A 19,033-nucleotide genomic window follows, 5' to 3' on the forward strand; every position below is an offset into this window, starting at 1 on the left:
TATCATTGCCCCTCTTAGAACAGGTTTTGCTCTATGCCCCAAATTTTCTACCTTTGTGTTTTCATTTTTTTTTTAAGATTTATTTATTTATTGGAGAGAGAGAAAGAGCATGAACAGGAGGGGCAGAGGGAGAGGGAGAGAGAATCTCAGACTCCACACTGACTGCGGAGGACTGGATCTCACAACCCTGACATCATGACCTTAGCCAAATCCAAGAGGCAGACACTTAACTGACTGAGCCACCCAGACACCCCATGTTTTTTTTTTTCATTTTCATTTGTTGCATGTAATTTTTTATTTTGTTTGTTGGATGTCCCATTCATTCTTTAAAAGAGTAGAGCTTTTTCTCTTAGATCAGGAACAAGACAAAGATGTCCACTCTCACCACTTCAATCAATGTAGTACTGGAAGTCTTAGCCATAGCAATTAGTCAAAAAATTGAATTAAAAGGTATCCAAATTGGAAAGGAAGAAGTAAAACTTTAAGTATTTGTCGATGAAATGCTATATATAGTAAACAAGAACTATTAAAGCTTTACCAAACAACCCCTAGAACTGATAAATGTATTCAGTAAAATCTGAGAATACACAATTAATATATAAAAATCTGTTGACTTTCTATACTCTAATAATGAAGTACAGCAAGAAAAATTAAGGAAACTATCTCAATTATATTTGCCCAAGGAAGAATAAAATTCCTAGGAGTAAACCTAACCAAGGAGATAAATGACCTGTACTTCAAAAACTATAACACTGCTGAACAAAAGTGAAGATGACACAAACAAATAGAAAAATATTCCATGCTCATGGATTAGGAGATCCGATATTGTTAAAATGTTCATACTATCGAGAACATCCACAGATTTGATGAAATTCCTATTATATTACCAACAACATTTTTCACAGAACTAGAACAGATAATCCTAAAACTTGTTTGGAACCACAAAAGACCCCAAATAGCCAAAGCAATGTTGAGAAGGAAGAACAAATTGGCAGTATCATAATAGCAGAGTTCAAGATATAGTACAAAGCTGAAGTAATGAAAACAGTATGGTACTGTTACAACAGTAGTCACATAGATCAATGGAACAGAATTGAAAGGCTAGAAATAAACCCACATTTGTATGGTCAGTTAATCTGCAACAAAGGAGACAATAATGTATAATCAGGAGAAGACAGTCTCTTCAGTAAATGGTGCTGGGAAAACTGGACAGTTACATGCAAAAGAATGAAAACTGGACCAGTTTCTTACACCATACACAAAAATAAACTGAAAATGAATTAGAGACCTAAATGTGAGACCTGAAGCCATAAAACTTCTAGAAGAAAATGTAGGCAACAAGGTTTTAAGAAATGGCCATAGCAGTATTTTTCTAGGTCAGTCTCCTCAGTCAAGGGAACCAAAAACAAAATTAAACTATTAGGACTACACCAAAATAAAAAGCATTTGCACAGGAAAGGAAACCAGCAATAAAGCAAAAAGGCAACCTATGAGTGGGAAAACATTTTTGCAGGGTATATATTTAATTTGAGAAGGGGTCAATATCTAAAATATATGAAGAACATAAACAATTCAACACAAAAAACCAAATAGTTAAATTTAAAACTAGACACAAGTCCAGAATGGACTTTTTCAATGAAGACATACGCATGGCCAACAGACACATGAAAAGAAGGTCATCATCACTAATCATCAGGGAAATGCAAATTAAAACCACAATGAGATAACACTTTATACCTCTCAAAATAGCTAAAATAAAAAACAAGAAAGTATAAGTGTTAGGATGTGGAGACAAAAGAACCCTTGTACTGTTGGTGGGAATGCAAATTGGTGCAGCCACTGTGAAAAACATTATGGAGATTCCTCAAAAATGTGAAATAGAATTACCATATCATTCAGTAATTCCTCTACTTGGTATTTAGCCAAAGAAAATGACTACACTAATTTGGCAAGATAGATGCACTCCAATGTTTACTGTAACACTGGCCACGCCATAGATACAATACCATTGTTTCCGTACCTAGAAATGTTCCAAGTGTCTACTGATTGAGGAATGGATAAAGATGTATATGTGTGTGAGACACACACACTCACACACTGGAATATTACTCAGCCGTAAAAAAGAATGAAATTTTGCTATTTACAACAACATGGAGGGATATAGAGGGTATAATGCAAAGTAAAGTCAGAGAAAGACAAATTCCATATGACTTTTATTCATGTGGTATTTAAGAAACAAAACAAATGAACAAAGAAGGAGGCAAACAGAGAAAACGTACTTTTTTTTTTTTTTTATTTGGCAGAGAGAGAGCGAGAGCACAAGCAGGCAAAGTAGCAGGTAGAGGGAGAGGGAGAAGCAGGCTCCCCGCTGAGCAAGGAGCCCGATATGGAGCTCTATCCCAGGACCTTGGGAGCTTGTCCTGAGCCGAAGGCAGTTGCTTAACCAACTGAGCCTCCCAGGCGCCCCAGAAGAGACATACTTTTAAATGCAGATAACAAACTGGTGGTTGCCAGATGGGTGGAATAGATAAAGGAGACCAAGAGTACATTATCTTGATGAGCACTGAGTAACATTTGTTGTTGAATCATTATATTGTACACCTGAAACTAATGTAACACTGTATGTTAGTTATACTTCATTTAAAAAAAGAAAAAAGAAATAAAATATTAAATTAGTCAACCAAAAATAAACGATACTCAAATCCAATCCTTGATTGGATCATACATTAAAAATAAATCCTAAAAGGTATATTTTGAGTATAATTGGATAAATTTGTTGTAGTGTATATATTAGATTATTTAGCATCAGTATTAAATTCTTTGGGTGTAATAATAACATTGTTGTATAGGGGAATGTCCTTGTTTTTAAGACATATTTTTGAAATGTATAAGGGTGATGATTTTTGTAGTTTCCTTTCAAAAAGTACAGAAAATAAATTATGGAGAATGCAAGCTAATTTTAGTAACTGGGTAATCCAGATGAAGGTTAAAATGTTTATTCATTGTAACATCCTTTTAGTTTTTTTATAGACCTGAAATTTTTCTAAATAAAATTTTGGGGGAATTTTGCTTTAAAAAATATAAGTAGATAGGCCTTTTCCCAGAAAGCTTCAAACATTTCATAGAGAATTTCAGGTCCTTTCTTTGTAGGCATACTGTGTATGTACTAACTCCCTGGATAATTTATCTTTTTATGCATATAAAGCATTACATTTTTTGAATTACTAGCAAGTGAATTGTTTCTCTTTTGGAGAAATGCATGCGTATTTATCACAGAATTATTAAAGCCCTTCTTACTTTTGCAATATTAAGTCGTGAGGATTTGTTTAGAGAATTTCCATGTAAAATTAATAGAAGTTTTGTTTCTAATTCTACTTGTTAATGGCAATGAAGTCATACAGGTTACATTAGGGAGAATTCCTGAGAAATTGAGCTGTCAATGTTTTATCTTCAGAAACTTATATGTATCTCTTTTTGTTAATGAATGCATAGTATAAAATTTTTAATTTTTAGAAATTGTGAGTAATTTGATTTTTCTCATTGCATTGGTTTCAGTCTTATTAACAATCTCATGAAACCTCACATGTTTGGATTTGTGTATGTGTGTACTGAGGGCTTAAAAAGATTTTATGCACATTTATATTTTATACGCATGTAAGAGTATAATTTGGTGTTATTTAATTAATTAGATAGTCAATATTTTAGTATTAGAGACAATGAGGTTATTTCTTTGCAAAAATACGCTTTGAAATAGTTTTTTTTTTTTTAAAGATTTTATTTATCTATATGACAAACACAGCGAGAGAGGGAACACAAGCAGGGGGAGAGGGAGAAGGAGGCTCCTGGCTGAACAGGAAGCCTGATGCGGGGCTCGATCCCAGGACCCTGAAATAGTTTTTTTGGATATAATATTTCAGTTCTACTTTATAATTTTGTTTTATTTTCAAGGAGGGAAGAAAAACTGACTAACGTGTTTGACTTTTTAAAATGTCATTTATAGGGGCGCCTGGGTGGTGCAGTTGGTTAAGCGCCTGACTCTTGGTTTTGGCTTTGGTCGTGATCACAGGGTCCTGGGATTGAGCCCTGTATCTGGCTCTGCACTCGGTGTCGAGTCTGCTTGGGATTCTCTCTCCCTCTCCTTCTGCCCCTCCCGCTCATGCTCTTGCTGTCTCTCAAAATTAATTTATTAATTTAAAAAATTAAAAAAATAATAAAATATTTATATATCATGTTGCAGTTCCCAATGTACCACTATTTAAAATTATAACTATATTAAATTATATAACTATATATTTATTGTAATTAATATAATTATACATATTTATATTTTATTGTTAGTTATAATTAGTTTCATTATATATATTTATATTTTTGTTTACATAGTTCAGTTTAAAACTGCTTCTGAACATATTCAGTTACACAAAATCTGTTAAATGAATTTCAATTTTATACTTTATGCTATATTAAAAGGTATTATGTAGTGTTTTTTTCATTTTTTGTTTCTAATATAATTTCTAGAAAAAATATGACTTTAAATTAGGGTTCAAATATGGAATTTAGTTTTCTTTACTTTTTATATTTGAGAAGAGTAAGTGATTTTTTGAAAAGAGTATTGACTTGAAAGAGTTTGTGTCGACTGTCTAAATATCTATATCTATATCTATATCTATATCTATCTATATATATATCTTGGAAAAATGAGAATGAACAGCAGACATTGAGGAGATATCTTTGTAGCACTGTCCGAGAGAGAGAGTAGACTTCCTACAGGAAATCAGCCTATTTCCTTTTAGTGTCAGATTTACAGCTGTTTTAGGAGTTGAGTATAATAGGTGGCCCTAGCTAGTTTTGGTAAACAATCAGGTCTCATGACTATTTCTACCATACAATATTGATTTTATTTTCATTTAAGCTTGTTTATAGGGAAATAATGCACTAATGATAGGATTCAAGTGTCTGGTTTCTTCACTGGTTTGTATTTATAAGTATAAAATTGTAGTTTAGATATAATAGCAAGACTTCATATTGTAGAAATATCTGATCAACACTCACATAACTTGTGATCAATAAATTCACAGATTAAATTTAAAGTTCTTTCATTTATTCATTTTTTTAAAGTTAAAAGTATTCTTCAGATCATATTAAAACTTGAGTTGACATCCACAGAGGTTGTTAAAGAGAGTAGAATATTGCCAGATCCTGGTGGAAAATAGAGGAATTATTTTGGGTCATCAGATTCACTTTACATCTTTGAAAAGGTAATATATATAGATTGGTGGCCTAAATGTTTCTACTCACATGCAACTCTTCTTTTACTTTCTCAGAAGAGAAATATTCTTCTGGTTTCTATTTTATTTGTAGAAGAACGGAGAAATAGGAGAACTTCATTACAATAGAAGAACTCTTTATAGTGGGTGATTTATTCTGGAATATTTTTGTTTGGTTAAATGCTTGTTGAAATTAGGGCACAGAATTATTTTAAAGACAGTTTTGGAAAAATTTGATTTTTTTTGTTTTTGTTTTTGTTTTTAGATGAGGTAGGATTTGGAATCAGATTTCATTGAGCTCATTCTACCCAAAGTGTGCTGTTTCCTTCATGTATCAATGCCTGGTCCACTGTTACCTATGTCATAATTTGCCTCTATTAAAACACTTGTGCAGCTCATCAGACAGAAAAATACAGCATAGAGCAAAATATTGGTAGTTGTACTGTAGTGCCTGCATATGAAGGGAGGAATAATGTTCTAATGACAACTTGCTTTTGTCTGACATTGACAGTGCTATGTTAAAATGATCATTATTCCTTCTAGTACTGGTCTGCAGTTGGAAGAGGAGTTAATTGTAGTATACTTTTTAAGGAGACAGGTGATGCTTTTTATCAAGTGTGGATGATTGCCAGATATTTCCATTAAGATTTAGTGAAACAATGAATAAGTTACTTTCAATTGCATAGTGGGTTAATCTCATTACTTATTGATCTGTGGTGAAAAATGAACTTAAAGACAGAAGAACATCTAAACCTCGCTTAATAGTTAGATTTTAGCTGTTTTTTTTCTTTTTAAAAGCAAACAATATAAACAATGGTTGATTGATTTTAAACTAAGACCCAAGAGTATAAAACTGTGCCCAAATACATCATGTGTCATACTGGATGTGTGTTTATTTGAAGACATCCTTGACTAAAGTGCCCACCCTGACATTATTAATCACATGGTAGAGCAAAGAAGGCATGTGCCTACCTTAATCTGTGTTGCCTCGAATCCAAGTGGGCATTGCATAACCTAAAGGGATTGATACTAAAAATTGCCTCTACTCTGTAACAGCAAATTAAAAAATCTTTTGGTAGATTTTTCCAATATAGGATATCCTTTAAGTTTCAGCCAAGTCAGTGTAGAAATATTGTATGCTATTTCTGAAGCAATTGGCTTACTTCCTTAAAAGAAGGAGAAAGCAACACAAGTTTCATCATAGGATTTTTTTTTTATTGCAGCATTTCTGCATCTGCTGGGAAAATGGAGTTTCACTGTTACAAAATTAGTAGATGTCGCCAGAACATAGGATTAGTCAGATAGTTAAATACTTAATTACCGAAAGCTCTGCTTCCTTTTCAAATGCATTTCCAATTTGTTTCATGAGTTATCTCTCTCACCCAGGCGCATTGATGATGACAAGGGAAGGACCCATGAGCTGGAGCACTCCGCTATAAAATGTATGAGAGGAATTCTCTACTGCTATATGCGTCAGGCCGATAAGGTAAAACACTGTAGTGTGGACTGGAATTCTCACATCATTCTGAAGGATTAATTTAACCAGTATAGCAATAGCATCTTCTGAAGAAGAATGTACTTTCAAAAGGTAAAGCCACATCCTAGGGCTGTCTAGATAGGTTAAAACAGCCTCTACCTTACCAGGCCAGGGTTTGAAATACTGAAATTGAAGAAACACCTTAAGCGAGAGGTGATTGAGAATTGTTATTTAGGCTTGAATTTTGCATCTGGTGTTTGCTTGATAAAGACTCAGTTTCTCAGGAACCTTACAATATCCATAATTCTAATGAATATTATATTGTTTAAGAAAATCCTTATCAAAATTCCTTTTGCACATGTGATTGCCCTGACTTAAGTGAACTTCAGTTTATTTTTATTTATTTTTTATTTATCTTTTAGATTTTATTTATTTGTCAGAGAGAGAGAGCAAGCATGCTTGCTCACAAGCAGGGGGAATGGCAGGCAGAGGGAGAAGCAGGCTCCCCACCGAGCAAGGAGCCAGATAAAGGACTGGATCCCCAGACCCTGGGATCATGGCCTGAGCCAAAGGCAGCTGCTTAACTAACTGAGCCACCCAGGTGTCCCTGAACTTCAGCTTAAAAATACTTCATCATTTACATGTAGAAAGGACAGGAATTATTGGCTTAGAAAATAGCGTATTTTACAGGGTTATTGTGGAAATTAAAATAATATACATAATAATCAGCAATTATTATGTATTTTATTAAAATAATATACATAATGAAAACTGTAAAACTCTATGCAAATATAATGTGATATTTCTCCAACTTACCTACATCCCTGTGTCCCCAGGTCCTAATATATTAAGTGTCCATATACATCAGTGAGTGTATCATAGGTCCCCAAGAGCACCCCCATGTTTGATGATTCATGAGCAAAGATGCAAATCAGTAATTATGCATGAGGTTTGATCACTTAATATTTTGTATGTTTTTATCTTGTGATTATTACATTAAATTTTTGTGATCATACATTTTCTTCTTAAGATCTGTATCTGAAGTCAAAGCTAAAAAAAAAAAATTATATTTTGCCCTTAGAATGTGGCAACAAGAAAGGGTTACTTGGCGGAAAAAGTAGATTTGTTCACCAGAAATGTAACAAACCTATAGATGCCTGCTGAGATTTGACTTTGCAAATCATTATTTGCAAATTATAAAGATTATTTTATAATTTTATTATATTATTATTATATAGGTTTTTCATTTGTTGAAATAATGTCATATTGGTATACTTGAATTAAACTAGTATGTCATATATTTGAAGTAATTGTGATTAAATTTTTTTTTCCTGAGAATTTTACTGTGAGAAGTTTACTGTTTATTTCACATTTATTATTTCATGAACGCCTAATGTCTGTCAATTAACTTTTCTCTTAAGGAAGCATTGTGAGAGCCATGAATTCATGTTTACTAAATAAGCTGACAGACTTAATTAGTAAAATTGTTTATCAAAAGGAAGGAAATGATGATACAAAAAGTTCCTTGTGGCTTATTTAACCAATTGTTAATATCCCTTTCTAAATAATCACTCAACCTTACTAACCAGTCTTAACAATTTTTTTTTTAATTTAAATTTTGTTAGTTAACATACAGTACAATATTGGTTTCTGGAGTAGAATTCAGTGATTCATCACTTACATACAACACCCAGTGCTCATCACAACATGTGCCCTCCTTAATACCCATCACCCATCTAGCCCATCCCCCACCTCCCTCCATAAACCCTCAGTTTGTTCTTTGTCATGAAGAGTTACTTATGGCTTGTTTCCCTTTCTCCTTTTTTTCTTTTTCCCCTTTCCATATGCTCATCTGTTTTTTTTTTTTTTTTCTTAAATTCCACGTGTGAGTGAGATCATATGGTATTTGTCTTTCTCTGGCCAATCTTCACAATTATGTTTTCTTTGAATACATCTTGAATGGGACTTAAGATGTCTTGAATTTCTTAAATTATAAAGGATTAGCATTTCTTTCCTTTATGTAGTTATGAGGCTAGACAATTAAAATAAGTGAGTTGTAAGAAGGTATGGATTATATTAGGATTAGCTATTTATGCATACCACAAATTATAGGGTTTTACAGATTTTAAAGCAGTTTTTATTGTGATCTTTTTTTGTTGTTGTTGTTAGAAAGAGTGCATGCACATGTGTGTGATTTGGTGGGGAGTTCAGAGGGAGGGAGAAGAGAGAGAATCTTAAGCAGGGCTGCCTAGCTTGGAGCCTGACACGGGGTTTGATCTCACAACCCTGAGATCATGACCTGAGCTGAAATCAAGAGTAGGACACTTAACTGACTGAGCCACCCAGGCACCCCTGTAATCTTTCTTGATCCCCATAACTTTCTAGAGTAGGAATGGAGGATATTATAATTCACATATGACTGTGAGGGAAGGACTCTGAGATTAGATTTAACCACACACATCCAGCTCACTGCCTCCTACCAAACCTTCACCTCGTTGATGCTCACAATTTCCTTCATGATTCTACAGCAGTAGGGAATGTTACCGTATTTTAAAATATGAAATATATATCTTTTGCCCTTTTCTTAAAACTAAAGTGAAGCATATTTGTAGTAATCATTTGCTGTTTGACCCTAAGGTTCATCTTCTTTGTCTTCTGAAGTAAAATCATGACTTGCTTCTTGACATATTTTTTTGAAAATACTTTATAAAAGAGATATTTTAATTCGTTATACATTTGAGTGGATAGAGTTATCCTTGATTAGCAGAGTGTAGAGCAATCTGATTTCTATTATTGTCTTGCCACTTATTCATATTATGGTTTTTTTTTTTTTTTTTACCTCTAAATGTTCATATACCTATTCTCTCATTTACTCTATTTTCTAATACTCCCTAAGGAGAAGAATTCAGAATTTTTCAAAATAAATTTAATGTGCATTTAGTAGTTTGGAAGGCACAGATTTCCTTTATAATGGACTATGAATGTTGCTGTCCCTAGCTATCTACATAAAAAATTTATTCATCTAAAATGTTACTGAGTAGTTTCTAGTTCATGATAAATCATTAAAATTTTATAAAATTTATTCTTCCAGCATTCCCTTATGAGATGATTTTTCATACCTATATGTTATGTTAGGTTATAAATTAAGAATGGATGATAAAATTCTCACCTTTTCCTAAATGATAAGCTGTTTATTCATAAAAATTTAAGTTTCCAGGAAAAAATCTAAATAAAATGCAAGCAGAGAAAACATTATTCTAGATTTTTTTTTTTTGGTCTAGAAAATTTTGCTTTAATCATTATTTTTATTTGCCAGATGCCAGACATATAAAATACTGATTGATGTCCCCTTATATTTGACTGATTTCAAGAATAGTGGTCGTCTATAATTCACATACAATATGCCCCATTAATTTTTAAAACTTCTATAGTTTGGGTCTTATTTTTTTCTGAAATTTTATATTATTTGTCTTTTAACAGCTATAAGACTCAAAGCATAGTTACATAATTTCCCATTTGAGTATCTTTAATCATTTAATAGTTGCTTTTCCCCTGGCACAATTGAATATAAATTCTCATGCTGGGTACTTGTGTGTCTTGAAGACAAATGACAAACACTGCATTGTCAACTGTAGCAATAACTTTATTAAACTGATAAAACCTTATCCTTTTAGATCTTTATCAAATAGGCAGAATGTATTTTAACTTAACCATATTTTTGTCTCAGAGCCCAGACAACACCTTGAGATAATAGTGTGAAAGGAGTGACCACATTGATTTCTAGTTGTGTCGTCTAAGACTGTGGCTGCAGTTTCAGATATTGAGAAGGAATAACCTTCTCACCTTCTCTGAGTTAATACTCGATGGCTTGGTCACTGTATACATAGAAGATATACATCCCTACCTTGATCCTTATCCTCTCATTTCTGATTATCTACTGGTAGGGCCTAGCTTTCATTTTGTTGACTTGAATGATAGGAAGGACTATGTATTTGTTTGTGGGGTATTTGCAGGTCCCTTGGGGGTGGGGAGGGGTGCAAAGGTGTATTAGCCCTCTAGCATAGCACTGTCCAATGAACTTTCTGTGATGATAGAAATGTTCTGCATTAATGTGTTGAACAATGCAGAAGCCACTAGTCACATATGGCTACTGAGTATTTGATATATAGTCAGTGTGACTGAGGGACTGAATTTCTGAACTTTGTTTAATTGTAATTTAGTTAGTTGTCTGTAGTTAGTGGCTACCATATTGGGATAGTGTAACTTCTAGAAGTTTATAAGATAATGAGAGACACAGACAACTAATAAAAAGAAAAGAAGTTATTGAAGGATAAGCACCCTGATGTGGACTCCAGAGGAAGGAATTTAAGGAATAGTTCAGAAAGGACTTTATAAAAGAAGGTGTTTTTGGGAGATAGAATTTTAAGGATGAGAAGAAATTTGAAGGTGAGGAAAAGAATATGGTTCTATGTGCTTCATTAGCCAAGTGAAACAATGCAAGATCATAATGTCGCAGATATTATCATCACTTATATATTTTCAAAGGAAGAAAAAAATTATTCCATTTACATATAGCTATGTGTTATTGTATTCATTTTCTGTTTTTATTCATCTCATACTTCCAGGGGCTAGTACAGTACTTGACATATGATTGATATCAGTAAATATTCACCAAATTGAATTGAACAGGCCCTGAAAAAGGAGATGGATTTCTTTTTTTGGTTCTTGGACTTTGTTAGATCACTTAGTATTTACTTAGTATTCTAAAATGGTCAAACTTTATATGCAGTTAATAAGTACAAGTATGTCCTATGTTCTCTTGGAATTTGTGCCTTGGTAAGGAGAGTATATGTGGCAAAGGAAATGAAGACCTGTTGATAGGAACATAGGTTACAATTTGTGATCCTTAGAGAAAGAAATAGCATTTGAAGTTTTGAACACTTAACTGAATTAGAATGAGGTCTTTTTCACTGAGAGTCAATGGAAGCATTTCCAAATGGCAGTACAGTGGGATGTAATCCCTGAAATCCTGTTCCACAGAGTAAACTATTAGTTGACACTAAAATAAAATGAATATAAAACAATTGCAAAAGCTGTTGCTACCATATTCACAAGCTCCCTATTATACTTGATTTGCTATTTTTGAAACATCAATTAAATATTCAACAGTCATGTTAACTATTAAGTTAGTAGTTATATGAGTTTTGTCGGTGTTTTGTTTCTTTAGAAAAAGTAACATATCTGCTTTGCTCTGTACTTTGCCTTGATGCTAGAGGTTTTCTCATTAAAGGTTTCAGAAAAATATAATCTCTAAAGTTGGATGATAATGTGAGTTAGTAGTACTATTTGAATTCTGTGTTTGATTCTAGGTCCAGCAGTTTAAGCAGGACCCACGCCCAGCAACCTGTCTTCACTCTGTTTTCAATGTGCACACGGGAGATGAGGTTCTCTCCTATGAGGAATATGGTCATCTTCAGGTAAAAGGAGAATACTATAAGTTTTCTTCTTCTCTGTGCATACTCTGTATCATAGAAGACTTGGGGCTATTTAAAAGTTTTATAAAGTAGATTTCATAAATTGTTCAAAACAGAAGTAGAAAACCAACCCTAAAATGAGGAAGTGAAAGGGTAGCCACCAGGGCTGAGTTAGTTCTTGTGATTGAGCATCAAATCAGACTGAGAGGTCTTGATCTGCAAGCAGAAAAGAGCAACTGGATGGTTTATAATATCATTCCTATCTCAAAGAAGCTTGTACTTACTATCAAATTTAGAAGAATTTCAACACTTAGGAACTACGGAATAAAAGACAGTTGGCAGTGATATAGCTGCAAATCAGAAATTTTTGATACATGACAGTTCAGTTTTGATATATCAACCTTCAACAAAGCTATAAACATACCATTAAAATGTAATTCCAAAAGGCATTTCTGGAGTCTATATATTATATTAAATTTTATACCTGGGTTAAGAATGACTGTAGGATTTTATGTTTTGTTTTCACTTCTTTTTCTCTTATATCCGTGTATTGCTTTTAGATGGACATCCTGTTGCCTTGTTTTTAGGATACAGATATTATATATGCTATTTAATGAGTTTTCTTCCTGCTCATCATTTGGTTCTGCTATCTTTAGGACAGAATACTTATTCTTCATATATTCTTTACTAAAATAAGAGTATGTCCTTTTTATAGTCCCTCTCTCTCTAGAGACCTGAAATGTCTTACTTTAGTATGACTCCTCCAGTCATAGAAAGTACAGCGTCCCCATTTCTATGCAGCAGAAACTCTTACACTTATTTGTAGCCAGTTCCTTGGAAAATTAGTATATATGAATATGTAGTTGCTCACCCTTCTCCTTATAATTATAACATAATTAGGTTTTATGTACCTTTTGCTTTGACAAATATGTTTACTGTTTGAAATAGGGTTTTCAGAAGATAACAGCTTATTTAAATTTTTGTATCCTGGAATTTAAGCTTAGTGCCTGCCTCATAGTAGGTTTTAAATAAATGCTGGTCGAGCTGTTATTTGGCTGTTTCTGTACAATTTGCCACTTAATGATACTTTCTCACAGAAGCATCCCTCAAGTCAGAGCAGAGGGCTCTTGGAGGTGTAGCTATAAATGGCTGTCCATAGCAGTGACATTTCTTTGAAGTCATTTCTGACAGGCCAGTGTCAGTGTTGTAAGAAAATATTTGGGTGAGCCTGGCAATGGTTTGAAGCTCTTCTCTACCATGTTCTGAGAAGGGTCACTCAAAAGTTTATGTCAGTCTAAAAAAACCTAAAACCAGAATCCTGTATCTTTGTGTCTGGCTCACTTGGACCTTGACAAGACCCTGACACCCACTGGACTTTGAATGCTGAGAAGTCAGGAGGCATCCAAGACAGCTCTGCTTCCTGAGAGAGCCACCAGCACTGCCAGGCCCTGGCGGCGGTGTTAGGTAGTTTTGCAGTACACATCTTTGCTGCAAGAATTTTCACTGCATGTATTTTCACCGCATAACTAATTGGCTGTAAGGCAGTTTTGCTTTGAAAGATAAAATCACAAAAAATAAAAGAGGGACATTAAAAAGGATATAATATAACATGAAAAATGAATGACAAAATTAAAAAGACTTTATTGTGAAATACAGAACACTAAATACATTTAAAGTGTGTGTAAATTCATGGCAATATTGTGCAAATAACTGATTTTATTTTTTGGTTTTTACCTAACCATTTGTTTTCAAAGTCTTTGGTTCAGAGTAATACATTTTTCTTTTTTGCTTGTTGATTTGTCTCGTCATTTGACATTACACTTTTTCTTTTTTCACTAATATTTCTTCCTTCATTAAGAGGGGTATCACTTTCCAAATACTAGGATGCATATTTGTAACTGAACTTTGCATTGCGTTGTGCATGCCATCTACACTGTTGTTTGTTTGTTTGTTCTTGGCATATTGTCACATATCTGTTCATAGACACTCCATAGTTCTGTGGGAAATGTGGGTTCAAACATCTGCATCATTGTATAGACCATTATGAGGGCTAAGATTTAATATAATATAGAAAGTATGAATTATGAAAAGATACTTATAAAAATATAAGATTTACATAATATAAAAGTGGGAGTTTCACATTAATGGAGAAATGAATCCAAACTGTCAAATCAAACTGTCAGCCAGTTTTTTTTTTTTTTATCTTTTATGACAAAATTGCCTTATGGCCAGTTGGTGATGTGGAGAAAATTACACACTGAAAATGTTTGTGGTTAAGTGCTTGTGGCAAAGATATCTAAGGCAAAGATGATTAGGCAAAATATCCAACACACCTGGTAGCACAGGGACACTTTGTCCAAGTCCTCCTGAGACACAAATAATTTTCTGCCCCCACTTTTTGTCCGTTACTCAGTAAGGATTGGAAGAGAGTCAGGAAAGACATGAGCCACCAAGGCTATTAGAGGGTTAGAATTACACCAGGAAAAAATTACATTGTGCTTCCTAGTTGATCTTAAATTATCATTTTCCTACCTAAATGAAAAATTTTAACCTGCTTCCTGTGTATTTATTTTTTGTGTAACAGCTTTATTGAGCTGTAATTAACAAAACATACAATTCCCCTATTGAAAGTGTATAATTCAGTGGTTTTTATTATATTCACAGAGTTGTGCAACCACTATCATAGTTAATTTCAGAACATTTTCATTACCCCATAAAGAAATCTGTGCTCAGGGGCGCCTGGGTAGCTCAGTCGGTTAAGCGTCTGCCTTCGGCTTGGGTCATGAATCCAGCGTCCTGGGATCGAGCCCCGCATCGGGCTCCCTGCTCAGCGGGAAGCCTGCTTCTCCCTCTCCCACTTCCCCTGCTTGTGTTCCCTCTCTCGCTGTCTCTCTCTCTCTGTCAAATAAATAAAATCTTAAAAAAAAAACGCAGAAATCTGTCTTCATTAACAGTCATTCCCCATCTCCTTGAAAGCCCCCTGCTCTATGCGATCACCAGTCTCCTTGCCATCTTTATGAATATTCCTATTCTGTAAATTTCATATACATGGAATCATACAATATATGGTTTTTTGTGACTGGCTTTAGTCATTTAGCATATTCAAGGTTTGTCTATGGTGTAGTATTTATCTTTCACTACTTATTTACTTAACACAATTTATACATCCCATTTAGGCTTCTGTGAGAATCTTTTTTTGTTAAAGTGGACATTATTGTCTTCATTTTTTTTTTTGTTTATATCATATAATGTCGATCTTTAATAGACAAACTAAAAGAAAAAGTGACTCATTTGCTTATAAAACTCATTTGTTCATAAATATATTTTATATGCTATACCATTGATTAAAATTAATATGTCCCTGCAGTTGCTTACATAAATTTTGCATTCTCTGAGAATAATACTGTTTTCAAGACGCACTGCCTATTGTTTGTGGTGTTCTAGCAAAGTCCTAATGTCTTACTTGCCAAATAACTTTCATTTACATACATTTGAGATGAATTGACATTATATAGCTGCCTGTGGGGCAAAACTACTTCAAAGTAGAGTACTTTAGATCCAGAATTTGAAAATAAATCATAGAAAACAAATGTTACAGAAACAGTTGCTGACAGTTCTATTTGCAGCCATTTCCCTAATCAGGTATTAACCATTACAGTGAGTTTGAGGATTTTAGAGTTTTATATTCAAAGCTAGGATTTTATGATGAGCTAAATACTCAGCTCCTTTATTTCACAATAGGAAAGGCAATAGTTTTTATTTGCCACTGTTAGAGCAAATGACTTTTAATTTTAGCTCTTATTTGTTATTTCCTTTAACCTTTTAATGTTGTTTGTTTTTAGATAAATGCAGTATCACTCTATCTCCTTTACCTTGTGGAAATGATTTCTTCAGGACTCCAGATTATCTATAACACTGATGAGGTATGAATCGCCCAAATTTTCTAGTACTAAATTTCATCTCTGAGAATATTTTTTTTCCTTTACTTTTTAAAACTTAGTTTTAGTTTTATGAAAATGGCTTATTCATATAATCAGATACTGGATTTTGGATGTTGGAGCAAGAATCTTTATATTAAAGTGCAAAGTGTGCTTTATATTAAAGTACAAAGCACTTTAAAAATGAATGGGATATATGACCGGTTGTAAGGCTTTACACCTATGAGAGCTCTGCTTCAGGTGATCTGAATGAAATAAAAACTTTATAACTTTCAGAAAATTTTAGTAACAATGAAAGTAAAATAGCATTTGCAGATTTTCTTAGAGTTATTATGTCTTTTTTGTATATCATTGCTTTTTTATAACCCATCCTTTTAAAAGTAAGAATACTTTTATCATATTATTTTTATTGTGGGACCTCAGTAAGGCTCTTGATGTTTTTAAAACATAAATACAATGTTCTTATTAGGAAATCTGAAAAGAATTTATATCCCAAAGATGAGAAGCATTCCTTTCATAGGCACTAATGCTTGAACAGACACATAGACACACATGCTGACACATTTCCAAATATGCCACAGTAAGAACAAAAAGTTTTTATGATTGAAATGGTACACCTAATGAGACTCCATCAAAGAGTAGGTATGCTATATATGCTTGTTATTATTTCTCTCCTGTGATCCATGCAGGGAGAACAAATGTATCATGTAATTGACACCTGATCATCATTGGACTGTAGTGAGGGTGCTGTGATACTGGTATATATAGTCCTGTCCTTTAGTAGTTTACAGTCTTTTACATCCTTCCAGTTGTGCTTTTTCAATAGTAAGTAAAGTCTATTTATTTATATTTAAGATTTTATTTATTTATTTGAGAGAGAGAGAGAGAGAGAGAGAGAGCACAAGTAGGGGGAGGGGCAGAGGGAGAAGGAGAAGCAGACTCCCCGCTGAGCAGGGAGCCCGATGCGGGACTCAATCCCAGGACCCTGGGATCATGCTCTGAACTGAAGGCAGGCGCTTAGCTGACTGAGCCACCCAGGCGCCCATGTAAAGTCTATTTAGATGTGCAGATAAACAGTAAAGAACAAATTAATAATACGCACTTATGGTTTCTTCTGTTTGATTCATCAAAGAATTACATGTTTTTATTTCATCCAAATAGTTCTGTTTTTCTAATATTGTGAAGTAGTGGTATTCAAAGATTTTGGGTAGGGGAGGGTGTGGAAGACTCCTATTTCAGACCAATTTAAGCAGCTTCCTAAAGCATAAAACAAATGGAAGAAACTTAACTCTGACTAAGGAGAGGAAGACTCCCAGAACCAGCGCATTTTGCTTCTCTTAGAAACTCCAAAGCACTGGGAGAAGTATCCAGCACAACATAGTATGATAACCATTGTATTAAGCAACAGCTAACATTGACAGTTGCAAGTGACTTTCCATTAATGTTACTGATGGTGGTGAAATTGCCTTGGTTAGTGGTAGCATTGTTTTGTTTGGTATTTTATTTTCATTTTTAATTTTTAACATTTTGTTTTCTGCTTTCTGAATATCTACTATAGTTCATTTTAAATCTTCAGATGTCAACTGACAGTTTTCAAAAATGTGATACTGCTTTAACCTTTCTATTCTTTTTTTTGTATGATTTGAATATATTTAAGCAAGTTTGGTATTTTCTTCTTAAGCTTTATTTTCTTTTTTTTTTCTTGTTGATTTTTTTTCTTACCTTTACAGTTTTTATTTGGTAGATATAAAATTTTTATGTAGCTAATATCAATAGGCCTTTAAATGTACACTTAAAATCCTAGAATAATAAAATGTATTATTGGGGCTCACTATCTTTTTCTTTGATTTTTTTTATATACTGTGTCAGGAATTATATGGAGAAGCAGTAATTGGGCCTGCATAGAATCTTTCAGGGAGTGAAAGTCCTTTTATCTAGGTATTTCAGAGAAATGAATCCTTTGACAGCTGATATGACTTGGGACGATTTCGTTTTTTAATTATACCTTATACCCTGAATGGCAAGATCATAGTCCTGTCTCTTTTCTTTATTCCCAACCACATCACATCTCAGGGCAAACCAAAGACCTGGGAAGGAAGTGGGAATACCACTCATTTCTTTCTCTCTTTTCTGTTAAATTTTTAATTTACCCAAATCCTTATCTTTTTAGGATTAAAGAATACAGAGCTCACACACACAACACACACATGTAATATACATATTATATTGTCACACTTTGGTTTATTTTTTAATAAATCTTAATAAATTTTAATATATATGTAAAATCATCATATGAAAAGACGTAATTCTTTTTCTTTTTCTTTTTCTGTTAATATTAGATACACTTTAATATTGTAAAGGCCTAATTACTTTTATTAAAAATAACCATGCTTTGGTAGAACAAATTTCACAACATGCTGTTGGGAGATAAAAAAGCTATATGCAAACAATGAATCATGGAACACCACATCAAAAACCAATGATGTACTGCAGGGTGACCGACAAATAAAATAAAATTAAAAAAGAAAAAAAAACTTATACATCACAATTTGCAACCTGGGACTTCATCTAGTAGAAAAAAATACTTCAAGAAAAACTCTTTTCAACACCATTAGAAAGACCTCTATCAGATACAGTTAACCAATTTTGTGCTACCAGATTCCATCCATGGGCTCTTGGATGCACGTATCACATCTAAAGAAAACACCAAGACTTTATTGGACCTACACACCAACTGGTGACCCAGAAGTGAGGATTTCCAGGAATGAAGCATATGACAGCTAAAGAAGATAACTTTCCCACAATGACTGGAGCAGGTCTATACACCCTTATCTCACTGCTTCTTACATTTTTTTTTTCCCTCTCTCACTTAGACAA

The 19,033-nt window shown here is 33.5% G+C and overlaps 1 protein-coding gene across 4 annotated transcripts in view; it reads left to right on the plus strand.

Moving 5' to 3' along the window:
• The window catches only part of PHKB (phosphorylase kinase regulatory subunit beta), a 288,711-nt gene that overhangs the window by 66,301 nt on the left and 203,377 nt on the right, over window positions 1–19,033 (plus strand). For all 4 annotated transcript variants that reach the window (XM_032424177.1, XM_032424179.1, XM_032424180.1 and 1 more), the window contains 3 exons: window positions 6,654–6,753; window positions 12,114–12,221; window positions 16,061–16,141. In XM_032424177.1, coding sequence (XP_032280068.1) covers window positions 6,654–6,753; window positions 12,114–12,221; window positions 16,061–16,141 — 289 coding nt within the window. The remainder of the gene's footprint in view (window positions 1–6,653; window positions 6,754–12,113; window positions 12,222–16,060; window positions 16,142–19,033) is intronic.

Source organism: Phoca vitulina, unplaced genomic scaffold, assembly GCF_004348235.1.
Source record: "Phoca vitulina isolate PV1807 unplaced genomic scaffold, GSC_HSeal_1.0 scaffold30, whole genome shotgun sequence".
NCBI classification, from domain to species: Eukaryota; Metazoa; Chordata; class Mammalia; order Carnivora; family Phocidae; genus Phoca; species Phoca vitulina.